At 40.6% G+C, this 27,587-nt stretch overlaps 1 protein-coding gene across 1 annotated transcript; it reads left to right on the top strand.

The window, feature by feature from the left end:
* Nucleotides 1–884: 884 nt before the first annotated feature.
* Nucleotides 885–16,272, top strand: cnot6a (CCR4-NOT transcription complex, subunit 6a). The gene is made up of 12 exons (XM_086085196.1): nucleotides 885–1,075; nucleotides 2,215–2,336; nucleotides 6,590–6,776; nucleotides 6,986–7,071; nucleotides 7,156–7,260; nucleotides 7,347–7,415; nucleotides 7,782–7,939; nucleotides 8,069–8,223; nucleotides 9,942–10,096; nucleotides 10,173–10,406; nucleotides 10,543–10,745; nucleotides 12,422–16,272. The coding sequence occupies exons 2-12, from the start codon at nucleotides 2,225–2,227 to the stop codon at nucleotides 12,638–12,640; spliced, it is 1,683 nt and encodes a 560-aa protein (XP_085941322.1). The 5' UTR covers nucleotides 885–1,075; nucleotides 2,215–2,224; the 3' UTR covers nucleotides 12,641–16,272.
* Nucleotides 16,273–27,587: the final 11,315 nt, after the last annotated feature.

Below are 27,587 nucleotides of genomic sequence, written 5' to 3'. Positions count from 1 at the left end.
TTAAAGAACCGAACCCTAACACAGCTAAATTATTTATACAATTTTTATACTTCAATTTTTATTCATACAACACAACTTTACAAATATCTTTACATCACTTGCCCACAATTGTTGGTATCCCAATGATAACAAATCACTTGAATCTGACAAAAGTAATAAAAAATGTACAAGCTTCTCAATTATTTTCTGCCCCCCAGGAAGAAAACTAAATACACAAATGTGTAACATGGTACTCTTATTAACATTAAAGGACAAAAATGTAGATCATCTTAATAACAATACCGTTGTTTTTGTCTCGCACAGGATACTGTTTCTGAGTGGCAGATAAAGACCTTTTCACACTGCATTTGCTCAGTGTGCAAGGCCTACGGCCTGGTGCAACCTTGCCCATATTTGAAAGTGCTGACATAGCAGCCTACCAGGAAGTCAACAGGAACAGGCCAGGGAGCCTTTTTGGTTTAGAAAAAAAATCATCTATAGTGTTGCCAAACAAACCCTAGCTTTTTATTTTATTTTAAGGAAGAGGCGAGCAAGTGGGTGCATCTCATACTAAACGCTCAGCGGGAACTTGGAGGCTGGAGTGTTAATTCATGTTGTTTACATGCCAAAAGCATTCAGAAATTACTCAGCCAATCCTTCTCTGCCTCATTTTATATGCTCGGTGATTTTATTCATTAACATTTGCAGGTTTGTAAACAACACTTTTCTTTGTGTGTGTCACATTTATAAGACATTTCATTTTTTGTTTACGGGAACTTGAAAATCATCATGTGCAGTTGATCCAGTAGTGCAGCATTTTTATCAGCGTATGAAAGCTACCCATCATTACTCAAGATAAAGAAGGGCCAGACGCCACCTTAGTAATGTTCCCAAACGGTGAGGGTTTTTATTTTGATTCAACAGCTGTTCGAGCCCGTTAGACGCGAGCCAATAGGAGCGCTCGCCGTTATCAGCAGAGGGGAAAAAAATCCCCACCGTCGCCATAATACAGCAGCAGCAGCGGAAACGGCTGAGAAGTGGCTAGAAAACAAAAGAGAGCACGCAGTCGTCCTCGCCATTTGGTATGCTCTTGCAGGTATAAACCCGACTCTTTCCCACCCAGCCCACTCCACATCCACTCACCTCGACGCGAAATTAGGCCGAGTCGGATACCGAAAACATTGCTGATATTTTTTTCCCCCCGTAGCGAGACTTATTAGAATGGCAAGTCGGTCAGCTTCGAATAATTGGATCTGTTAGCTTGTTGCTAGCTAGCTAACGAGCGCTAAAGCTGAAATAGCTCGGACTGAATCGCAGAAGCGGTGTTGTGATGCTTTTGTAAGGCCGTGTACTTTATTAAGAAGTACGCGATGTTGATGCCTTTTGTAATATATGCTAGTTAGCAGTAGCTAGCTGCTACGATGTTTCTTGGCCTAGTGTTGTTCGCTAGGCAGTGGCAAGGCTGTTATGTAAACAAATTGTGATGTATCTTTTCAGGAAAATTCACTGCGCGTCTTTGATAAGCTCGGTGGGACAATGCTTAACAGTATAAATGCGTGATCTGACCCAATTAGTGTCTGCGTTTCCCCGCCTGTTTGCTAGGAAATTTCTCCGCGTTAACGTTAGCTGTGTGGCGTGTGTGTTAGGCAGAGTTTGGTGGCCAACAAAATCTATTTAGGTTAAGCTAGGCTAATCAGCGATCGTCAATGAGGGAAAAATCGTCTAACCAGTACCGAGGACTATAACGGTTATAAACACATTGCCAGATTATGTTTTGACATGATCTCTTGCACTTTTGCAATAATTTAATACAGTGATATGTGGTACTAAGGAGACATCTAAAATGATGCTCATGCAATATAGTTTGCCAAGACTTGTTAAATGACATTTTCATTACGCTGTTATTTTTCAGGCACATGCGATTGTAGAGTCTCTATTTAACATTTACACACATCTTCAAATAGCTTTCCTCTCTGGGAAACTTGAGAGCAGGATCTCCTTAGTTTAGGATCCCCAATGGGTTGTGGTGTGTGTCATTTCACCAAGCCATTTTATTGATCAATAAGTAGGCACACATCTATTTTTTCCATGTAAATGACTTTGATTGTAAGCTGAAGTCTGCCAACTGATGACACAACTTTATATTTTTCCAGCCACTCCTAATGGCATTGATCTGTCTCACTCTCTCTATCTTTCGCTCTCTCTGTCTTTCTCTCTCTCTCTCTCTCTCTCTAGTGTTACAGGAATGCCCAAGGAAAAATATGACCCGCCGGATCCCAGGCGGATGTACACGATAATGTCCAGCGAGGAGGCAGCCAATGGGAAGAAGTCATACTGGGCTGAGCTGGAAATTAGTGGTGCGTATTTGTCAATAGTTCCTGGCTGTAAAGTGTTTCTTTTTTTGAATCTTCAAGATCATTGCGCCAACTTAAGCCACCCCACTTGTTTTATTTTCGTTTACATTGCCAGTTTGGTAGGGTTGCACCCAAATAAAAAATCCTGTTTGAAACCGGAAATGCGGAAACAAATGCCAAAAACTGAAACATTAAATTATGATGTTGTACCTTTTTAAAAACCTAAAAGAAAACAATCCTCGGTTAGGTCTTTTTCTGTACTCTAAACTAAATAGTTAATCCTCCGTTTCTGTCATTGCTTGATTATTTTAATTTGCATAAACATATTTAGCCGAGTGCCTGTTGTGTTTGGGGCAGTATTTGACACCAAAATGACTTAATCACACTTATGTTTACTGGTCAAGGTTACTACACCTAACTAGCCACCTGTTTTTAAGGTTTGCAGTAATTAGGGTGTTTTTTGCTCAAATGCATTTCACCACCACACAAAGAGGAAAAAAACATTTTGGATCGTTCAGCTTTTTTTCTCATTGAACACAATACTTATGCAACATGTCAACACTTAATACATATTTATGAGGCTCTCTATAACGTGTGTAAGGGCTGGGTGGAGATGCACACGGGATGGATTATGGACCACTCATGATTGTGTTTCCATCTGAAAAATTATGAACAGTAACAATGTTGATCATAATTGTCTTTAATTTAATCCCACTTCAAATATAAAGCATAAAGTGGACATACAACGGTTAATTTGCAACACGAGTCAATGACGCAACGCGTCGTCTTTACGTGCAATCTTCCAGAAATTACGCCAATGGGTCCAATTTCTGCAAACATTTCATCTCTCCTCTCACCTCGCCCCTCAAACTCCTCATGTCCTCGATGGGATTTCTGGTGGGCGTTGTTAACATGTAAACAAGAATGAAGAAAGAGCCCTTACTTCTGTAAACACTGCACCATGTGATACTGCGTTTTGTGTGCATGCGTGTAACTTCGCTGGCGCATTCCCTTCAGTAGAAGTCAAGTTTTTTTTCTGTAATTTGAACGAGTACATTAAAAGATTAGATTTAAGAAATCATCCCAATTCGAAATCAATTCTTTACTATACATTGTTGAACAGGACACATATATATGGCCATAGCTCTGCGTGTTCTTTTGTTATCACGATGCAGTGCTTCACTCTTTCGTCAGTGTGTGTGGTGCAGCTGCAGTTTGACTGATACAAATAATAGTGTTGTGCTATGTACCCAAAGCAGTCTTCAGCCCGCAGTTGAGAGGTTTGGCAACATCTAAAAAACCAAAAAAGTAGCAACAAGTGGAGGTAAAGACTAGTGGTCTGTGTTCTTCCATGTCAATGTTGTCGAAGTTGTTAATCAGCATGCCTTATCTAAATCTATAAACCGCTGCTAGTTACTCATTGGTTCCACACGGCAAGAAAGCAAAAGTAAACACAATTGCTGACGTGATTTGACTCGTTGCTGTGTTTTATTAGCTCTGCAGTCTGCGCTTTTATTAGCAATTTGACAGGATCAGAATTCAAATCTGTCCAAATGCAAAACCTTGTTAGGGGGGCCACCTCAATCGGAATACAACACAGAAAGAATTTTGAAAATGAGAATGAAGCATTTAGGAGAAATGGCCATTTTGGGAAATGCTTTTGTGCTTTTAATGCCTATTGAAAATCTGGTTTAAAAAAAATACCGTCAAATTAGAGTAAAATAATATAACTTAATTATTTCTCAACACAACTCTACATAACATTGAACAAAACACATTAATGTACTTAACCATGCTAAATTCAATTTTGAACTTATTTTTTTCGTGCCAACATATATATTCATTTAAAAGCCCTAATTGGCATACATTGACAAAAAGTTTGAGCCTTTAAAAGTGACGCACTGTATAAAATAATGAAGCTAAGCAATTCAAAGTTTGTCGTTATGTAATTGGAAAAATCTGAAGCAGTTGAGAATATCAGTTGTGGTTTCCATAATAACAGAGATTCAGTTAGTTCGATTTTATTTCACCACTAGTAACGCTGAAATGTATGCACCTTCATATAAAGTAAAGTGCCACTGATTGTCACAAGCAACTATGAAGTCTGGTGCTATACAGTCAATTCATCTTGATGCTACTGTATGTTTGCCTGAAATTATAAGACGCCCCCGCAAAGCTTGTCTTCCATAATCTTGACATCAATAGTCATTAGAAATGGTCAAAAACTGTATTTGCCTAAAGGAAAGTATCATGCAAAAGCTGTGAATGATTATGCTGCTATCTTAAGTTGATATTGCAATACATGGATCAAGATCATGTAAAAGTAATTCTGCCACGCACTTCCCTTTTTTATAGATTAAGTTTGGTTTTGTGGGGTCCGCCCGTCTCCATGTAAAAATGACTGTATTTTTCAAAAGATGACTCAGGACTTTTAAATACCACGGATTGTCACACACACCTAAGTGGGGTGAAATTCATTCTCCGTATTTGACCCATTCCCTGAGGGAGCGGTAATTTCAATGTGGACTGATACGGGGGTTTTCCTGGCTCAAATTGAGGCAGACGTGGTATCATCCTGACTATGATGGGTGACTACCGATACCAGTCTTATTTTAAGGTATCGATACTTACGGCGGTGACCGATACTAGGGCTGCACAAAAATGATGCGATATAGTTGCTGAATATAGCTATCGATATTATTGCGATGTTTAACATGTACCTAAAGAAATTACATTTTTATTTTCCAACGAAAGAATAAACATTTTTCGTGCAGCAATATAAGCAAACTCAATATAATCTTAGTTAATTAATTGTAATTTCCTCTCGATAATGTTCAACTATCGGATGGCGGTGCACACTGACTGGTCAAGTTCAGATAAAAGCATAAAATTCCATATGAAGCTTTTTGCATGTCTTTGCGATATGCATATTGCATGGGCCAATATCGCGGCATCCATATTTATTCGATATGTTGTGCAGCCCTAACCGATACCATTATCGGCCGGCCGTTTTACGATCAGGGACAAGAAATTATATGAATATAGAGTTGTCATTAGCTTCATGCAATTTTAAGGAAACATAATGTATTGGGATATGCAGATCTCTCTTTATAATCATCTTTCATTTATGGGTGGGGAATTATATTTGCTAGTGATATCGGCGTTTGGTATCAGCAGCGGTGACTACTCAAGAGTTGTGTATCGGTTGGGAAAAAGTGGTATAGAACATCCCTTATCCTGACCATGCGCCACGACGTGCATGTGTTCTGTAAGTTCAGCTGACTCAATTTCATTTTTTTTACAGGCAACATATAATAATTCCATGTTTCAATAAGAATAATGTTTTCAGTAAGAATATGACTATTATCATGTTAAAGTATTCATTCATTATCAGTCACTTAGGCTGGAGGTGGTGAGTAAATAAGATGGAGGTTGGGTGGCCACCACTGAATTTTGTGCACAGGAAAAACCCTGGAACTAACGCTTCATGATTGTGCATTGGTCAAAACTACAAGACTACACAATCGTTGACATCTTAATAACCACCACAAGCAAAGAAAACTATATCAGCACGTCATTTTCTTTCTTTTTTCGTGGCGACTTTAAGTAGCAAGCAGTTGGGTTGGCCATTTCATTAGGGACAGCTAGGAGGAGGTAGACGTGACCATGTATCTTATTTTCTGTATTTAAAAAAGCTTTTGTGCTTTTGTTAATAGAGGCAAACGTATACTGAAACCTGAACATTATGTGATTTTGTTTTATGGATGTCCAAACTATTGATTCTTTAATGTTGTCTTCTATTCTAAATACCCCCTTTTTGATTAGGTGGCAAGTTTCATCTAACATATCCCTAAATATGCTCATATGGGCAGAAATTCCTTGGTGGGCTCCTTTTAAAATGACTGTGATGTTTCAAACTGTGTCACTTGCCCTACGAAAAAAATTAAATAAATACTTAAATAGTGCAAACTAAACATTTTTCATAAAGAGTGTAGGGTAGGCAGTACTATTTACTTTAGTCGGCAATTGTTTTCTTGTGAATGTATCTGTTATGGATTTTATGTGCTATTATTTTGTTTTTAGAAAATTCCACCAAAATAGCGGTCCTTTGTCCAGTTGATTCTGTGATACTTCACAATCGCCTCTTGGCTCCAGCTGGAAATGTGTCAAAGTTGTTGACTTTTGTGTCATGAAAAACGAATGGGATCACAGCGCCCCTCCTAAATGATTTATCTATTTATTTATTTGTTATCAAGGTCGAGTAAGGAGTCTCAGCACAGCCCTGTGGTCACTCACCCACCTCACTGCCCTGCACCTCAGTGACAACTCGTTGTCACGCATCCCGCCAGACATTGCCAAACTTCACAATTTGGTGTACCTGGATCTTTCATCCAACAAGATCAGGAGCCTGCCGGCAGAGCTGGGCAACATGGTGTCTCTCAGGTGAACCATGTCCCGTTTTTCCCCATCATCACTTCATTTAGACCGATTGCGCTGAATTCGATTTTTCCACACGAGCGCATTTCACACAATTCCTTTGTAGCAATTGGCTTTTTTTTATTGTTAAAATCCAGTCTTGTGAATTAGATACTTATTATGAAGGAGAAAGCATTTCTTCCTGTTGATCAAATATGACTTTTCTTCCTCCACAGGGAACTGCTTTTAAATAACAACCAGTTGCGGGTTCTGCCGTTTGAATTGGGGAAACTGTTTCAGTTACAAACACTGGGGTTAAAAGGTGAGTAGCTAATTAACATCAGGCGCATCCTCCCTTTCCTCGAAATGTCATTTTCTTTCTCAACGTTGCCTATCCCCCCTCTAGGAAACCCACTTGCACAAGAAATTATGAGCCTCTACCAGGAACCTGACGGCACGCGAAGACTGCTCAACTACTTGTTAGACAATCTGGCGGGGGCTATCAAGCGCAGTGAGTTGCCAATTTGTTATATGAGGGTAAACCTTTAAAGAGTACCTGTTATCACACAAACTAAACTTTAATTTCCTTATTTTCAGTACCAACAGAACAGCCCCCGGCCCGGTCGTGGATCTCCCTCCAGGAACCAGACCGAGCCCGGCCATCAGGCAAGTCAACAGTAGTAATATTAGTACACCGTGGTTGAAAATTAGCTCAAATGTATTTACATTATAGACAGAAGGCCTGCTTGTTTTGTACAGCATAAAGGTCAATTAAGCACACTACCAACTGAAATAATGGTTGTAATTGTACTCCATGGTGGTGCGTTTAACATTTTCTAGATTCATTTAATGAAAGTCAGGATTCAAGCCTTCCCTTAATTTTTTTATCAGAATAGTGCATGATGGGATTCCTACAGACTCATTCTCACCCCAATTTTTTTTTAAATAAATGTCGGCAAATGAACATGGCTCCTACTTATTTAAAAATGTATGAGAGGAACTAAAATGTTTTCTGTGCTTTCCCCCTTGCAGCGCTGTTCTCTGTCATGTGCTACAACGTGTTGTGTGATAAGTACGCCACGAGGCAGCTGTACGGCTACTGCCCCTCTTGGGCTCTGAACTGGGAGTACAGGAAGAAGTCCATCATCCAAGAGATTATGGGCTGCAATGCGGACATCATCAGTTTGCAGGTGAGACGTCACGTGTATTATAATTGTCTGGCATCTTACTTATTGTTATTGTTATTTAAATGTTTGCCAATGTATCTTATCACCTTCTTGTTGTCCACCCTCACCCACGTGTCTCCTTGTGAAACCTAGGAAGTGGAAACAGAGCAATACTACAGTTTTTTCTTGCCTGAGCTGAAGGAGCAGGGTTATGAAGGCTTCTTCAGTCCAAAGTCGCGAGCCAGGACCATGTCGGAGTCTGATCGCAAACATGTGGACGGATGTGCAATTTTCTACAAGACTGAAAAGTATGTTGTCTTTCACATTGAAGAGTTCAGCATTGACTTGAGCTTTTGGAGTCCTTGTAGCTTTGTGTTGCAAGACCAAATTTGAGGTTTGAGGGCAGTGGAAATATATATATATATTTTTTTTATGGAGTAAATAAGGTACTGTAAAGCCACCTCGATGATGCCATAAATACAAAACACCGCAAGAAGCTGCTGTCTGTAGCCCAGACGCTCAAAACTGAACTAGGCCTGCAACTAACGGTAATTTTAATAGTTGATTATTCAGGTAATTATTTTGTTGATACATCATTGAATCAGATTTTTTAAAGTTTTTATTTCCATTGCTTTATTAAAAAACAGGACATTATTTCATATTGACAGTGCAGAAAATTCAGACATAAATTATGATCCACTTTGTGGTTTGGTCCATAGCATGTCAGCAAAAATGTAGATTGTTGTTTTCCAAAGTAAAACCAGATGTTTTCAAATGTCTTATTTTGAAAGGAATGATACTCGGTCTGCTTTCTTGGTGAACCTCAGAAATCTGAGACTATTTACTATTTATAGGCGGAAATTCAGAGTATTTGTACAATTTTCAAGAATACAAGTTCTCTAAATTCATCAATTATCAAAATGTTTATCAATTAAATTGATAATTTGATTGTTGACCAATCATTGCACCTCTACCATGAGCTATAACTGGCCAGTCTGACTCCAGTACCAACTTATTTTCTTTATTAAGAATGTGTTACAAAGCTATTGTTTTTATGGGGGGCAGAATGGATTACTAGAACTGTATATATATTTTTTTGATCAGTCTTCATTCAAAAATCAATCAAAGTCCTCATCTTTTGTATCCGATTTGAACAGCTGAGCAATTTCTCCATCAAGCATGCCAGGTTCCCCCTCGTCATTATCAGTCAGTCTCGTTGCCGTGCGGCTGTTTGGCAATGATTCGGGGGGTAACTACTTTGGCACAACACCGGCAATATTTTGTTATCCATTCCTGCTCGGACTCGCGGCTTGAGTACGGGTCGTCTCCGCGCCCGCCGCGCGTCGCCAGAAAGGTGGGGTCCAAAAGGGGTAGACGAAATGAACTGCAGGAGACAAGAGGTCACACAGTTTGATTTTATCTCTCTTTTTATTCACTTTCTTGTTTAATCTCCACATTCGAGTACATACAGCCTCAACTCTCTTCCGCTTTCTTCCTCCCTGCACGCGCGCTCCAACGTCACACGCAATACGCAGCCATTCACAGTGGCTCGAGGGAGCAGCCATCCAGGAACGAGCGTGAAACCCGCCCACCAATCAGAAACGCGCGTTAGCACAGCAAAATTTGCCCCGTAGCTTGGCTGGAAGGATAACGTCTTTGGAACTCGGCGCACACAAAAGGTGCACTTGTCTTTTTTGGGGGGGGGGGGGGGGGGGGTTCTGGCTCAAAGGAGCGGCGGGTCGTATTTAGGAGCGGCGCCGCGACGCTGCTAAATGAATACAATGGAAACGCTGAGCTTGGTCGCAAAAAAAGATGAGCTCGTATCTGTATAAAAACAGAAGGTGTATTTCAACATATAAGTTTGGACATCAGTGTGTCTGCATTATTTATTGATTTGGTGAGTTCAGGCTGTTTTCACCTTGACTGTCACAAACTTATTAGAATGCTTGTGGACTAGTAAAAGTGATACTTGACACACACTAGTGATTAATCCCCACCATGTCCCTCCACATCTCTTCTTGTCCAGGTTTGGTGCCGTGCAGAAGCACACCGTGGAGTTTAACCAGCTTGCGATGGCTAACTCTGAGGGCTCGGAGGCCATGTTGAACCGCGTGATGACGAAGGACAACATCGGGGTTGCCGTGTTGCTCGAAGTCCGCAAGGAGATGATGGAAGCCTCCTGTGAGTCGATACTACCTCCATATACTTTTTGTACTTTTTGGAGCTTGTGTCTTACATCCGGGTTTCCATCTTTCAGCTGGGAAGTCACTGCACGGCATGGAGAAGCAGTTGCTGCTGGTAGCCAACGCCCACATGCACTGGGACCCGGAATACTCTGACGTCAAGCTGGTTCAGACCATGATGTTCCTATCGGAAGTGAAGAACATCGTGGACAAGGCGACGCGCAGCCTCAAGTTGTCCTCGGTCTCCGGTGAAACCAATGGCATTCCACTGGTGCTCTGCGCTGACCTCAACTCTTTGCCCGACTCTGGTATGTGACACAGGCATCCATCTGTATGTGCTTAGAATGGTTTGGTTGAATCTAAATGAAATCGGACAATAAGATGTGTCATGGTCACTTTTTGACTTTGCTCAGTTCTTACGATGATTTCTGTCTCCCAATGCAGGCGTGGTAGAGTACTTAAGTACGGGTGGAGTGGACTGCACCCACAAGGACTTCAAGGAGCTTCGCTACAGCGACAGCCTGACCAAATTCAACTGCAACGGCAAGAACAGCACGTCCAACGGCAGGATCACCCACGGCTTCAAGCTGAAAAGCGCTTACGAGAACGGCCTGATGCCTTACACCAACTACACGTTTGACTTCAAGGTAAGCGGATTGACTGCAGGCTGTCTACGTCAGTGGTCCCCATACTTTGTTGCGCCATGGACCTTTCGCAAAAAATATATTTTTAAATTCCCCTTAAAGTACCAGAAATAATTTTTGCCCCCTAAAATTATTTTTATTTTGGCAGTGTGCTGTTAAAATTAGGGAGGTCCCGATCACACTTTTTGGGACCAGAGTCATCTAATTTTGAAGATCGTCCCGATCCGATACCTCGGCATTTTATGAAACTTTTCACGAGAGCTTTATTTTTGAGAACCTTAGCCGTTTTAAAGCATGCTACTTAACACAAATTGATGGGCTAACCTAATGTGTTTTTTTCCTAAGGAAGAAACGTAGCAACATACGAATTGTGTCATTTTGGGTCAGTTTTTCAGTAGATGGGAGGGGGCTGGGTAAACTCTGGATGACCTAAAAAATAATTGCACTAGCATTGCGAACAAAACTTTTTATGGCACAAATTTCCCTCAAATTTTGTGTAGGGTGGGGGGCTAACTTCAGAACAAACAGCAGGCTGCGTTTTAAGGGCAAGCAAGCGAAATGTGTTTAATCTTACCTTATCCTGACTCTGGGTCTGGACTCGCACCAGGTTAGATTACCGGCCCGGGCGGGAGTGGCGACCCTGTGAAGGACGTCCGGCTCTCCGGATTTGCGCTAGTCTAGGCTAGGTGCCGGGGTCCCTTCGTAGGGTGACCGACGCTACTGCAGAGTCCCGGCGGGCGCCGCAGCTGGATTCGCGGGGAGGGCCCAAAGCACGTCCGAAGTGCCAGAGCCTGATGGCGGCGGGGCTGCCCGGATGGCCGTCAGTGAAGTGCAGTGAGAAAGCTTGCGACGCATCTACAAGTATATCCTTTCTGCCACACAAAATGCTCACTTTGCACACAGTGCAAGTCGCACCGTCTCCGCTTTCTACATGAATGATAATCACTCATCATCTACTTCCAAAACCCGCTCAACCCCTTTCAGTCAATAGTGTCACTGTAGCGCAGTGATGACATGCTGCACGTTTAGCTGTGTGGTAAAATGAGGTCTCACTCTCTCACTGCGTAACTCCAGATCTAATAAAAAGTTATGAAAATAACCTCATATTTATCCGAGTTCTGATCGGGAGACAACGTGCGATTCCGATCGAGTCAGCAACCACGTGACCGGGGCCCGTGGCAGTCCCCTACCCCCAGTCCGCAGATGGGGAACTTGGTATTGGGCTGCACATAGATGAGAAAAAGAAAAGAAAACAGCCATTTTATCCTTCTCAGGGGGCGGCCATTTCGACACTTAGTTTTGATTGAAGATGACATCAATGTTGCTCAGGTTTCAGGTAACGACCAATCACAGCTTAGCTTTAGAAAACAGGTGACCTGTGATTGGTTGTTTTCTGATATCAATATCACAATATTAACCAGGATGGATTTAGATTAGTGGGGCTGCATAGAACATATTATTGTCAAAAAAACAGGGGGGGGTGGGGGGTTGACTTCCCTTTTAATGATTTTGGTACACTACTTTCATTTTTCTGCTTTTTTTCAGTTACTTTACCAATTAATTGACTTCAACACAACTGTATTCGCATTTTTAGTCGGCAAATTACAAAATAGGTCAAGTGCCTCGTTATCATCACAGTATGAAATCCGACTCTTGACTTCCTGTTGTTCTCCTTTTAGGGTGTCATCGACTACATTTTCTACTCCAAGCCTCACCTGAACGTCCTGGGCATCCTGGGCCCCCTGGATCCTCACTGGCTGGTAGAGAACAATGTCAGCGGCTGCCCGCACCCTCACATCCCCTCCGACCACTTCAGTCTCTTCACCCAGTTGGAGCTGCTCCTGCCCAACGTGCTGCCCCCCCAGGTCAACGGTCTCCATCTGCCTGCACGCAGGTAGTGAGTCCCTGCCACTCCACCAGGGGGGGCTCTTTCCCTCTCTCCCCACGACCAGCTCTTCCCTCTGCCGCCCCCGGAGGAGGAAGGCAAAAAAGAAAAAGAAAAAAACCCACAACCTGTAAAATATTCGTACAGTGAGGTCTGGCCAACAGGGATTTCGTATGATGTTATAGATATTCTATATTTTTCTTTCTTGTTTTTTTCTCTCTCTTTTTTTTTTTTAACTGCTCAATTCAGTCCAATTTGTGTATCATATTTTGTTTTTTTTGGACTCCCTTCCCCGCCCATCCGTACACATTACCGTCTTGTCACGCTACACAGGATGCTAGCTCATCGCGCGTTTTTCGACGCGAGAGGGGGGGCCACGTTTAGCGGAGAAGCTGCCGAGCCGATGGCGTGTGTGCATGCGCGCGCGCGCGCGCGCGCGCGTCTGACCGTCCTGTATAAACCTAAAACCAGCAAAGACGGCAGACGCGTCGCGCGCAAAGAAGAGCGGGCTGGCAGTCGGGAGTCGAGACGGAAGCTTTTCCCGCTGTCGTTCTGCGGTGCTGGAGGCCCTGTCGAGTGCTCACGGCCTCCTGTGGTGCTACACCTCCGACCCCCGACCCCTTGCCCTGGTGCAATAGCTCCCACACCCACAGAGCCACCCAACGGTGCTGCATGACTTCACACAGCCTGGAGGGACGCTTTGGGGGAAAAAAAAAAACAGCTTCCAACCTAATTTCAGGCTGTTTTGGGTGTTAGTCTCATCTTAACGCTATACGGCACTCTCGGCCCGCACTTAATTTTGGGCAGGGGCCATTTGGGGATGGCGGTTTTGATTCGCTTCTAGTCAGGAAGCGAGAGAGCGAGTCATGGGTGGTACGACCAGCATTCCTCTCACTGTCCGGCTCAACGCACACACGCACACACAGATTTGTAGCACTGTCTCGACGGCCAGTAGTGACGTTCCCGCTTCATCGGTCCCGCATACACACACTCACAATATCAGTGTTTTCTGTTCTTTAGTTGTTGTTTTTTTTCACAAGTGTTTGTACAGAATCAAAAAGCGTAGACTCAGTCTTTACATGATTGTATATGAACCACAGAAGACTTGTTTTCTGGCGTTTTTTGTACCAAGAGTAAATTATGATCCCATTTGAGAGAAGATTGTATGTAAACTATGGCTAAATTTTTATCCCGTTCATGTCGCGGTGAAACTGATGACCAGCTTGTACAAACGACAGAAGAAGAAGAGGTTGTTCACGGCGTTTTGCCACCACTTTGCACTCCTTTCCAGACGAACCATCCCGTAGCGTTCGATATTGTTGTTTTTAAGCCCCCCCGCCATTACCAATGTTGATTTGGTTTGTTTGTGGCCATTTTGTACATAGACGCCAGGTCAACCCTCGCACCACATACTCGCACACGTCTGTGGCGTGTGACTGACACCCGATAAGAATCCCCCATGTCGGAGCAAACATCGTGCCTCGTCGTAGCAGTCGTTGTCTTGCACTACTAAACGTTTGGCAGACGCCTGAACAACCTTTTCTGCTTTTATTTTTAAATACTGTTGAGACATTTGTGAAGATTTTATGTCCTTTTGTTTTTTGTTGAAGTTGGTTTTCTCTTTCTGTTTTTTTCCCCCTTTTTTTTTTTTTTACAAGCCGTGACGATGTTAATGTTGTGTATACTTTTTTTTTTTCTTTTCTTTTTTCAACCCCCTCCAATAATCAGGTGTGTGCCCCCTTGCCCTTAGATCAGGTGTGTCTTTTATGAAGTCATTGTACATTAGCACAGCTCTGCTACTTTGCATTCGCAGACAGACCATCTCCACATTTTAAAAAAATGCACCAAAATCCCCCCACCGCCACACACATCCTCCCTCCAACCTTTAGTTAGTTGAGCTGTCATTTTAAATCCCTCCATTTTCACGTCGCTGCAGCTACTGTGCCATCCGAGGACCCTCCCCCACCAACACACACACATTTCCCATTTGGTTCCTCCCCACCCCAAAATGTTAGCGCCGACCTGGCCTTCCGACGGGAAGGATGAGCACTTAGTTGACCCCGCCCTCGCCACATCCCTGATATCTCACCACTTGGTTTTAAAGCGACGGACGCATCAATTTGGGCCTCCGAAGTCTTTCCTGTCCTGTTTTGGTTGCCTCCCAAATGTTTTTAGCTGAAAACCAACAGTGTCCACTTTTTTGTTTTCTTCCTGTTTTCCTGAATGGCATTAGTATTGTAGTAGATGAAAAGGCTAGCTTTTTTTGTAAAGTGTGAATAAAAGATGTATCTCATGTTTTCTTTCTAAAATGATATTGAATTGTGTTGATGTATAAATACTGAATTCTACAACCGTATTGTTTGCTACTTTTTAGTACTTTTCCCGTCGTATACGCTTATCCCGCCACAAACCAAATTCTCCGTAGATGATGATGACGATGATGTGTACAAGAGTTGAATGTTCCGGAATGAAGGATGGAAAGGGCAACATCTTTTAGTGTTACGGACTCAACATCCCCCACCCATCTCCTTTTTTTATTTTATTTTTATTTGTGGTTTTGTTACCTTTCAGCTTTATTGCGGCTATTTTGCCTGGCACTAGCTGGAGAGTGCTAGTGCCTGAAGGTGAGGGCAGCAGAGCTGACCTCCTCATGGCTGCTGAGCTTTTGATGTGCCGCTGGTCGCCAGACTGATCCTGTGATCATCTTTTTTTTTTCTTTTTTCGTAATGTCCCGTTGCTTGATTTCGCACGCTTCCCTCGCAAAGGCCGAATCGCAGAGCAGAACTCGTGTGATCGTGTTGTGCTCTTTGTGATTTTTGTGCTCTTTTAGGCGTAGAATGATTTTTTTTTTCTTTCTTTCGTTTTTTTTTTCCCCTCAGATGCATCTTTTTGTTGTTGTTGCGGTGCACACCAAAGCTGCTCGTAGTAACGGATCATTTAAAACACATTTTTTCCATCCAAGTTATGTGAAATGGAGGGCTGCAAGGAATGTTTTCCTTGGTTTGACTTCATTGCGTTCATGTTATACGTTCACGTTATAATTGATTGCATCCCTTTCCGAAAAATGGCAATAATACCCAACATTCAGACACTTTTTTTTTTTAAAAGCATTTTACGTGGAGACTAATGTAGCTTCTTTCATCCTTTAACACTGCGCTCACTGTTGTTAGCTGATGCGTTGATTTCACCTGTATATTTGCTCATCTCCTTCCCCTGCTGACCTCGTGCTAGTTGTTCAATGATCAGGATTGTCTATCTGTAGTCAGCTGAGTACATTTTATTGATCTGTCACTGTGTTTATGCACTGGACCAACTATTGTTTACCATTCATAAAATACCAGCAAAAAAAAGAAGAATAAATTAATAACTGACGAGAAAACACTTGCACAATGTTGTAGAATGTCCATTAACCCAGACAAGAAATCAAGGCAGCTCTTTTCAAATCAACGCTTATTGTTTGAAAAAAGGAACTGAATGGTAAACAAAGTTTTCTGTTGTACACTTAGCCGTCCTCTCAATTCTCGTTGGACTAGTTTTGTACCTTTTTTTTTTTTCATTGACTACAGGTTCTGCTTGTTTCCTTTTCACCTACCTATGTATTTTCCTACTTCTTGTTCAGAATAAATTCTATATTATCTGTTTCAAGCTGTGTCACCTTTTAATTCTTTGCAATGAATATTGGAAATAAATTCTATATCTGTTCTCATTTGGCTTCATTTTCCCTGTTTCATTCTGACAACTGACAACAGTGCTTGCTGTAAATTATAAACCAAGTCTGTATACACCACACAAGCTTCTGTACTTATTCAAGTGTTAATCTGTCAAAATTATTTACTTTACTTTGCCCCCACATAATGCACAAATGGGCAAATTTAAATCCATTAAAGATGAAAACCTACTTGGACTTGCTTTAGATTATAGAAGAATTATTAAATTGGCCTAATAAAAGTATAAAAACTGGTAGGCCTAAATTATTATAATTATAGTTTGCGCAATTTAGTAATCGCTATAGTCTTTTTAGTAAAGTAAGAAATTGAAATGGAAAAATATGCTCTCAACCACAGGAAATGACATTTACATTCCTTGTTGTGGCCAAATTGCTGAACTAATGGCTAAGGCTTTTTTACACTGGCTCCCAGTCAGATGTAGAATAGATTTCAAAATTCTATTACTGGTCTATTAATCACTAAATGGTTTGGGTCCTGAATATATTCAAGAAATGCTGATTGAATACGTACCCAGCAGGGCTCTGAGATCTACAGTCTTAGGCCAACTAAAGTGGAACCCAGAGTTCGAAGTAAACATGGTGAAGCTGCATTTGGCTGTTACGCTGCACACAAATGGAATAAGCTGCCAACAGAAGTGAAGACAGCACTGAGTGTAAGTGCTTTTAAATCCAGGTTGAAAACTTTGATTTTTTTCCCACACACCGTTGATTAAGGTCTTTTCAACAGTTTTAAATCATGTTTTTTCCCTTTTAATAATAATAATAATAATAATACAAATAATAATATTTATTATTATTGTTGTTGTTTTTTATTATTATTATTGTTCTGTTAACTACTGTGTTTGTCGATGCTTATAGGTGTTGTTTTTCCTTGTGTACAGCACATTGAGTTGCCTTGTGTATGAAATGTGCTGTATAAATAATTTTGCCTTGCCTAATTTATAAAAGAAATTTTTTTATGTCTCACTGCTAATTTTAATAGTTTTTAATAGTTTACTTAAGTTCAGTTAATTATAGTTTAATTTATTTTCTATGCAAAAATGTTGTTTAAACCTGACTAGTTACATTTCATGGAAGGAGCCTTGGGACAAAAGTTAAAACAACAACAATAACATTAACAACAAATAACATAACTGTTCATTATCTCTACAAATATTTATCATACTTTGAAAAATAATAAGTGCACTTTTCTTGTCAGTATACAGGATGTCGTTGGCGGTGTCGAGTCCCGACTTATGACGTTTTGAGGTTACGACGGCGCACAAAAAGCTATATTCACCACCGTACTTACTGTTTCTAATGTGTTTGTTTTATATTTATAGCCATGAAAACATGTTAATGCACATGTTTATTATCTACCACTAGCTGAGATATACAAAGTGTCCGATTCGTCGCCCCGTAACGGAACTTCGACGTAAAGCGAGGACCTCCTGTATGTACAGAATAGCATGTAGAATCACTTTTAGACACTAGATGGTGCCAAAGATTCACGTGAGCGTCATCCATGAAGCAAATATTCCAATGTTGAGGTGTCAGATCAGCTGATCTGCGCGCAACAACTTGGTGAGACAACAGCAGGATTCTCCGTGTCTTGGAAGAGCAGCAGATGGAAGTGATGAGTCTCCACATATTTCATTGCTGGATCACGAGGGTAGAACTAAAACACGTTTTGAATTTTGATAACCAGCAGACTTTAACTTTGTCTATTTACATGTTTTTTTTGTTTTGTTTTTTTTGCGTCAAGTTGTCAAGAACTAGAAATTAGAAATTAGAAGAATAGCAAATTGCTATTATTTTAGTGCAATTTTAAGTAATAATGCTATACTGGGATGCGGTATATATAGGTTTTACTTTAATCATTTTTGGGGGGAAATTTAGTGTATCAAAAGTACTAGTGGCATCAGTTGGTATTGGAATAAAATGAATGGATTGATACTTTCCACCACTGACTTTTAGTCCTTAGCCAATCCTATCTTTTCTGACGTTACTTTTTCGTAACCCTGTAATTGTATTATCCCAAGTACAGAATTTTACAGATTTTGAGCACCTAAATAAAAGTTACATAATTTGACTGAGGAAAAGTCGTCCAACTATGTGACTGGAAGGGGGAGGTTTAATTTGTGTCTGACGTCACTTTTCATCGCTTGGCCGGTGTTGCGTTTACTGTCATTTTTCATTTTTTGTTGGCTGGACTTTCGGGTGCTGCGGCTGCTGCAGCTGGGGAGCTTAGATGATCATCAATGTTTCTGAAGGGCATATTTGAAATTGTGAGACCTATGATCACGTCCATGTTTGTGTGTATGACCTTTCCAGAGGATGTTGTTGTGAGACACACTCCTCCTTTTTCCTCGCCTCCTCCAAGTTGGCAGACGGCGTCTGTTGTGTTGACGTGGCAGCGCCATTGGAAAGCTTGTGAAGTCCTCTCGCACACGTACACTTCCAATCTCTCCTCTCTTGTTTTCATCCTCCCTGACTCCACACTAAACCACTTTTTCAAGAAGACAAAAAAAAATCCCTCCCTCTGAAATTCCCACTTGTGTCTATGTGTGCACGCATGGGGCCATTTGACTGAGTGATGCTCTGCCAACTCCCGCTAACATGCTTCTTTGGCGCTCTTTGCTTGTGAATCCAAGTTGTGAGGATCCAGAAATGAGCCATTTGAAATATAGTTCCGTCTACGTGTGTGTGTGTTTCTGATTGAGACTGCCAGACGAGACACAAAGAGAGAACATAAAGACCGCCATGAAATATTCCTGCTGATTCCCGTTAAGTGGAAATCAACAAGTCAGCGTGTCACTGAACCGTGACAGAAGAACCAAAAAACACGGAAGTCTTGGCAATGAGGAAGAAATGACACCTAAGAAACACTGCGAGAGGTCCACACGACAATCTGGGTGAATCCTCACTTTGCCAGTGGTGGCCGCATCGACCCGTTTGTGGACTGAAAATAGTTAACGGTCCTTTACAAGATCAGACGTTCTCATAAGTGAGCATGTGAGGCAAATTATGAATTATTTCGTTCAGCTGTATGTGTCAGTGACAAAGAGACACAAGTGCCTTGTTTGCAATAGCCATTACTTTGTGCACTTTTTTTAAATTTATATATTAGAGTGTTTTAGTGTGATTTTAATGACTGTCTATCGATCCCCAAGTCCAAGCGATTGCCGCCACTACTGGAAGTGCTGCGAGCTATCTTTCAAAATAAGAGCATAATACAGGAAGTGCTATGTTAAACGGTGTAAATGTGGCTTAAAAAGGAAATGAAACATATCCTTGTTTTCATGAATAAAAAATGACATTTTATTTTTTTAATATTGCAGTATTTTCACATGTGACGGGAACTGAACCTTTATAAATGGATCTTTGACTCATTTCTCCCAAGACATTCACCACAATAAAACACGACAAGGAGAAGCCTTGCAACCTCAATGTAGTTTCCAAGTAGCTGCTTGTTAGCCTTGGATTGCTTTTTCTATGCATTTTGCATTAATGTGGATGCCTTAGGGCAGAGCTTCTCAAATGAGGGTATGTGACGGAACTCCAGGTTGTACATGAGATATTTAAAAAATAAATAAAAAATAAAAAAGACAATTTCAGTGTCTTAAAAACCGAGCATCTCCCCCATACCAGAATGGTTTGACCCAATTTGTCATATGCTACCTAAAATCACCTGTCAATCACTTGAAAACTTTATTTAAAGTTTCAGTTAATTATTTCTTTAGATCAGATTTTCATATGATCCCAAAGGAGGACACTTAATGTTGATAATTTTTTATGTGCACAAATATTTATTTATTATAAAAGGTATTAATAATTTATTTATTTTTGTTATTATTTTTTATTTCCAAATAGTTCAAAGGACCACATAGACGCAAAGAGAGTTCAAAAGTAAAAAAAATAAAAAATCAGACAATTGTGGCACAGCACTCGGTTATAAGTCTTTTCCCCCCCGCCCCAATCAGAAATGCTACTTGCACATGGCTGAAAAAATATTTCACTGGGGGTACGTCACTGAAAAAAGGTTGAGAACTACTGCCTTATGGCAGCGTACTGCCCCTCACAGGTCAGTATTGGTACTACAAGAGACGTGTGCTTTATGTTTTTAAAGATTGCTGAATATTAAAAAAAACAAAAAAACAAAAACAAATGTAGAATGTGTGAGTCGCCCAGCAAAAATAACCATTCGCTGTTATGCTGCTAGGGATCATTTTGACAATGTTGCCATCTGTACGTGAACAGTTTTCAAACTGATTTTACTCAACGGTTGTGCTGTAAACAACTGCTTGCGAGGTGGACATTTACGGCTGGCCAGATGACGAAAAGCATGTGCACATGTGTTTCTTTGCATGTGAGGGCAGCGTGGTCATCTGTTATCATGGCCAGATGTAAAAAGCCATAATCGGAGTCACCTCGTGTATGTCAGGGTGCAGCGAGGATTGACGTGTCTCACATGTGCACAAGGCCACTTGCAATGACAAGGCTGTATTTCACCACTTATGTGCCCCCCCCCCCCCCTCCAAAGTTCCTTCATCGTGAGCCATTCAAAGGCTGTTTCTCATTACTCTCTTTTATTGTGATGATTTGGGACGAGACTCCTTGAGCATATTTTGCGGTGCCACGTGCTGAAAAACATGAAAAACAAACGGTGAAAGGTCTGCAAATGGAAGACATACTTTAAATGTAGGAACGCTTCCTGCTTTGATGTGCATTGTTTGTGCTGTGTATTGCACACACCGCGCGGCTACTGTATTCCTGCAAACCACAGAGGCTACGTGATCACAGCTATGAGTTAAACCAGAACAATAATGAGGAGTCATGCCTGAAGTTTTTCTGGTAAAAATAACGTGTGGCAACAAGGAAAATAGAGAAAAATGGACAAATTGCAGGTTGGGGAACACAAATTGGTAGATGCTGAATTTGACCTTCTGTTTTTTAAAGATACAACAAGACATCAGTTTGACATAGTGTTTGTCCTCATTGGGGTCACTGACGAGCTGGAGCATGTCCCAGCTGCCTTTCAGGTAGACGAGACTCAATTATGCCACTTTCCATTTGAACTCATTCACTGCCATTGACGGCTATAGACGAACTATTTCTATTAGTTTAACATTTTTTTGTAGTATGAAGACCTAGAAAAAATTTATTGTACATTTACAACAGAAATAAAATTTGTGATTAACCGTGAGTTAACTATTGAAGTCATGCAGTTAATCACCGACAAAAAATTTAAGCACCTGACACGATTTAAAAAAGAAAAAGAAAAAAGAAAAGATAATTAAAAATGAGGGACTTCAGGCGATTATTATTTTTTAATCGTAATTAATTACATGATTTCACTAGTTAAGTCACTATTAATCACAAATTTTATATCTGTTCTAAATGTATAATAAAAGTAATTCTAGGTTTTCATGCTCTTGTTAACAAAAGTGGATTTTTTTTTAAACTAATAGAAATAGTTCAAATGAATTCTTGACGTCTTTAGCCGTTAATGGCAGTGAATGAGTTCATGTGGTTACATTTTTCAATTGATTCCCATTCATTCCCATTCCGGTGTTGAAGATCATCCAAAACCCGTTTACGTTTACCTAATGTGGCCAGAGAGTGTTTATTATGCACCAAGAAAACAGAAAGAAAACAAGGCAACGTGCCTGTGAAGCTGAGCCAAGAATTTGCGGCACGTATTTTGTGCAAAAAAAAGAAAGAAAAAAAAAGAAGAAAAAAAAGAAAAAAAAAAGAAAAAAGAAAAAGAAAAAAAAGTGTTCGCTGATTTTTCTCAAAACAAAGCTCGGTTCCGTGTTTCCTGCGTTTATTTGGAGTGGAGGTGTGAGCAGTCAGGCTAACTGGCCGGCGTGCTGTGTTGGACTGAATCAAAGCTGCACTTAGTCATGGAACATTTTGCACATATACAATGTGAAGATCAAAGCTAGCGTATAAAAACAAACTGATTTGGTCGAGTGGAACAAGATGACAGGTTGTTCATTGAGGCCTAAAGCTGCTGAACCATTCCGTGAAAATACAGGTGACAAATGTATTTCGGAGTCTTTTTTTTATTCTCTGGCAGCATGTCTCCTTCCATGGCCAATAAACGCGTAGCGTGGATCGTCGCGGAAAACCCGAGCAGGATCACGACCCGTCATCTCTTTGTGTGACAGCTTGTCTCGTTTGCTTCCTTGGTACTTAAGTTGACCAAGGTTCACAAGGTTGGATCTGGTTCTAGAAGTGGTGCACTTGGTCATTATAATATAGAGCATAAAACAGGAAGTGAATGTGTAATTGTTAACAGCATTCTTGATGGCTGTCATTTGTAAGTGGAGCTACTCATTTGGTTACAGTTGGGCCGCCACTTATTCTCAGTTCAGCACCGTTGTATTAAAAAAAAAAAAGGTTATTTTTTGGTAATTAATACACTTTTTTTGTAGGAGACAATGCCAATTTTGTATGGGAAACACCTTTTATTTAATATATATACGGCTAGCGTTAGGCCAAAATCTCATGAATCACAATTTGGTATATATTTTTTTTAAATGTACAATTCTACACTAATAATAATAATAATAATAATAATAATAATAATAATAATAATAATAATAATAATAATAATATAATAGAAAAAATAAAAACATCTGGTTTATTTGGCTTTTTTCCATAGCGCACTCAGTCCAGTTATTTCTTATTATTTTATATTTATTGATTATTATTGGCCAATCTTTTCTTTGACAATGCAATGTTAATGGTTGAACAAACATGTTTTTTGGGGTCTCGTGAAAAGGGACTTTTTTTGGAGGCACAAGGTTTCGGGCCCGACCCCAGCGATAGGAATATTAAATGCATTTATAATTGGTGTCATATTTGTAACTATGTTTGAAACGTGAACCCCCTAAATATAATAGGACTGAATTACATTTCTGTCTTTCTTTGTGGTTGTTTGTGTTTAAATTTAAAAAGAAAAGTGATTCTAAACATCTGCTGTAGAATATACAAGATTTAAAATCACAACAGCCTATGTTTATTTTAATTCATGTCAAAATGGAGATGACATTTTAGCACGTATTTTTGTTGTTTTAAGAAAGACACTAAAAATGGCCCTTTGACTGTGTCATCACATAAGTGAATAACAGGATTTTTTTTACAAAAATCTATAACTATAAGTAATTTGAGTAACAATTAAAACATTTTTTTTGAAGTGCATGTCACATTGGTAGCCATTTGCATGAGTAAGTACCCAGAAAGTAGACTTGGATGGCGATGCAGAACACAGTGAAGAAAAGTGACCTCATTGCGGTTGTTGATTTAGAGAAGCTGTGATTGCTTCTGTCACACTTGTAGCTGATGCCCGTGTATGCTGCTGTCAACCTGCGGGGAAAGAGCACAAAGCTGCAGGCGCGAGCTCTTGTTTAGTCTCTTGTATTTATAGGTGGAGTTGCTGCCTGCTTTGGCGCGTCATCTTGTGGCCACCATAAGGATGATTGATGCAATCGCTGGCCAACTTTCCACAGAAGTCTGACCTGCTTTCTTTCGCAGTCACTGCGAAAGTGTCATCGTCACTCCCTGCAAATTTGCACGGATGCAGTCATCACATTGGGATGTCGCCTCGTGGCATTTTTCTTATTTCATTCTCCGCCATTAAACGGTGCACCTGATGGGGGGGGGGGGGGGGTGGAGGGGGGGGTCTTCCGTAGCCTTTTTTAACATGCAGAGACAGACCCCAGGAATGTTCTTTAATCAAACTTAATTATAGCTTCCCGGACGCGGCAGCTCGCAGGTCCTTGTTAATCCAGGCTTCTGGTTCAAAAGTTTACTGAGGTTTGTTCAGACAGTGAGGGGAGGGGGAGGGGGGTGGGGGCGCGGACCTCCTGCACAATACTAACTAACCGTTGGTGATGCAACATTCATTACGAGCTTCTTGTCTGCACTCCCACGTGTCGATGTTCTGCCAACCGGATGCCTTTAAAGTGGAAGTCAACCATAAACATGTTTGACAATAATATGTTATATGTGACCTCACTAGTCTAAACATGACATCCTGATTAATATGACATTTGTGGAATATGAGTTATGCAGCAAAATCCAGCCGTTTTTATCCATCTCAGGGGGCGGCCATTTTGCAACTTCCATGTCGACTGAAGATGACATCACAGGTGCTCAGGGCTCAGGCAACGACCAATCACAGCTTACCTGTTTTTTTTTTAAGCTGAGCTGTGATTGGTTGTTACCTGAGACCTGAGCAACTGTAATGTCATTTTCACTTGACAGCAAGTGGCAAAATGGCCGCCTTAAAAATGGCTGGATTTTGCTGCTTAACTCATATTTCACTAGCGCAATATTAACCAAATGACCGTATTTAGACTAGTGGGGCTGCATCGAACATGTTATTGTCTAGAAATTTGTTTGGGGTTGACTTCCTCTTTAATGCAGCTCAATTGGGGGAAGTAACAAAGTACAAATACTTGGTTACTGTACTTAAGTACATTTTTTTCCAGGTTTTTGTGTGCTTTTTTTCCTGATAAGTTTTTACTTTTATTTCCTGTGTTTGAAAACCAATAGTTGTACTTCCCATTCTGACTTTGCCAAAATTGTACTAATAACACAGGTACAAGTTGATCCCTAAAATTTCGCCCCCCCCCCCCCCAAAAAAAAACATTAATGATTTTTTTTCTTTAAAATTACATTAAATTAATGGCAAATTCTCATTTGTAATTTATTGTTCTGGATTGTAAAACAGCCACAAGACCATCGTGAGTACCGATACCTTGATACCTGGTATTGATACTTGCTCATCCCTAGTCAAAATGGGCATTTACAACCTCAGATGGCGACATGATGTAAAAAGACAAATAGAGGGAGATTAACTGGCCAAATTTAAGAGAATTGTGGCGAGTGATGACAAATGAAGCTTCATGAAGCACCTGCGCTATTTTTTGTCTCCTCGAGGTGGCGCTCTTGATTTAAAGATGCAGTGGAAATGTGATCAATTTCTACTGCACTAGCCTTCACCAAGAGCACCATCTAGAGGAGTAAAAATATATTGCAAGTGCTCCGTGAAGCTTCATTTTAATCATCCTTAATAACGGTGGATACATTGAGCCCAAAAAAAAAACGAAAAACGAGTTTGAACCTTCACGATAACATCACAATTTTCCAAATAAATTCTTCACATTCTCATGTTTTGGGCTTGCAGCTGCATGAGGAGAAGCAAGACAGTGACAAGTGGCTACGCCGAATTGACACATGACTGAAAGAGACGAATGCTTTTGTTGTGTCGCCCTGCGCTTGCGCGTAAACAACAAGAATTTCTGGGGTTGCTCCAACGCAAAGAAATACGGAGAACTCGTTGAGAGAAGCCTGAATAATAATTCAGGCCACGTCAGGATAAACACAAGACACATGTGGAGCGCGGATGTTATGTGCATAGTTTGGAACGGCGGCTGACACGTTTTCGAAAACACTGCGCACCGCTTGAAAGTGCGCTGCACGGGTCATTGGAGGAAAAACAGACTGTTGTCAGTCGCGCAACTTATTGCGTTTGACTCCCACCTTAAGAGGCCCCCGTGTTTGTATACACATTTGGATTTAGGGGGGGATAATGGGAAGTGAAGTGATGTGCTGCAGACTATCTGGCAAATTCAAAATAACGAAGCAGCCAAGTAAGAGCACATTTCCACCTTGTTTCTTAATAACTGTGACTTACTGACACAAATTGTTTAAATAGCGTGGCTATTTGAATGGGAATAATGTTACAATCTGTGCAAGCATTTTAGAATTCTAGAAATTTCGAAATCCATCCATTCTTATGGTACATCAATCTATCTGCGGGAGAGCTGGAGCTAATCCACGCTACCCTAAACTGGTCGCCAGCCAATGGCCGGTTGCTCATTTAAACCGTTTTCAAACTAGCAAGCGGAGCAATGCTAGATGCTAGCTAGCTGCTAGCTAGCTCAAGATTGCCTTCATAAACTTAATATGTCCTTTTTCTTCCTTCTTTTTTTTTTTTTTTTACATATCCACTCGTTATATCTAGACATGGATGATATTAGATTCTGATGGTATGATAACCATGAAAAAAAATATTGGGGTATCACAATATTGAAATTACAGTTCTAAAATGTTTGTGTAAATAAAAACAGCATTTTCCCCCTATTGAACACAATCTATTTAGTTTTTAAACAAAATATTGAATCTTTGATGCAAGAAGAAACGCGTACCATGTTAAGTTAAAATAAATAAATAAATTAATTAATCAACAAACAAACAAATAAATAAATAAATGCACATTAATCGACATAGCAAAAAGGCATGTGTCAAGTTCCCTCAAAAACCAAAAGAAAAGCTCATTACCGAAGAACAGTTCTAGGGGTAATTGAAACCTATAGGATCTACGTTCCTCTATGGGGAGCCGTTGCGTTGTTGCACTTTTTTTTTCTAAAGACATTTTGGCCATATGATCGCATTAAGGTTTCCAATCGAGAGGTGTAAAAAAAGGCAGACATAGGGCGGCGTCGCCCTCTGCTTCCCCGTTGCCATGGTGACTCGTCGAATTGGTCTTTTTTAGTGTGGTGGTAACGCCAGGTGAAACTACTCTGCGTTGATAAAACTAACTCAAATCAGCCGTCCTGGAACCGAAAACACAGAGTTTTCCTCTCTCCGGGTATGTCAACCCGCTGTTCAGGGTTAGTCTCAGTGTTTGTTGAACTTACTTTGTGAAAAGAAGATATTTGTTAAGGGGCTGATCCAAAACTTTGAACACAATCAAGTTACATTACTTTAAGGTTATTGTAGTTGGATTACATTAGAGTCTACATTTTATATCAGGTAACCTATGGGAAGGCAAGACAGCTTTATTTATAATGTATACACAAGGTAAATCAATATACTTTACATGATTGAAAGTACAACATTTTTACCTGGACTTCAAAACACTCAAACTTGGGGCTGATTTCACTTCTGTTGGTAGCTTATGTAACAGCTAACTGCTGCTTCACCATGTTTGCTTTAACCTTAAGTAACCCTCCCAACTCTAGAACAGGATACGCGTTCTAGAGAATGGTTGGATGGGGAAATGACATGTACGTACAACAAAAATAATTTCATGTAGAGTTGACACTCTTTCAGTTTATTACACTTTTTGACAAATGTTGAAGTCACGCATGGCGTAACGGTTAATTTTCCTGACTTCCATGTGGGCATCGTAGGGTTCAATTTCCGCTTGATGGTGGTGTAAATGTGAGTCTGAAAG

The sequence above is a fragment of the Leptonotus elevatus genome, chromosome 9 (assembly GCF_054856555.1).
Source record: "Leptonotus elevatus isolate MCC_2025b chromosome 9, RoL_Lele_1.0, whole genome shotgun sequence".
NCBI classification, from domain to species: Eukaryota; Metazoa; Chordata; class Actinopteri; order Syngnathiformes; family Syngnathidae; genus Leptonotus; species Leptonotus elevatus.
This window is presented reverse-complemented; position numbering and strand designations above follow the sequence as displayed.

Coding starts and splice junctions, on each gene's coding strand:
- cnot6a (XM_086085196.1), top strand. CDS start 2,225: ATGCCCAAGGAAAAATATGACCCGCCGGATCCCAGGCGGATGTACACG. Junction 7,072..7,155: donor ACAAACACTGGGGTTAAAAG/GTGAGTAGCTAA, acceptor TCCCCCCTCTAG/GAAACCCACTTGCACAAGAA. Junction 10,746..12,421: donor ACTACACGTTTGACTTCAAG/GTAAGCGGATTG, acceptor TTCTCCTTTTAG/GGTGTCATCGACTACATTTT.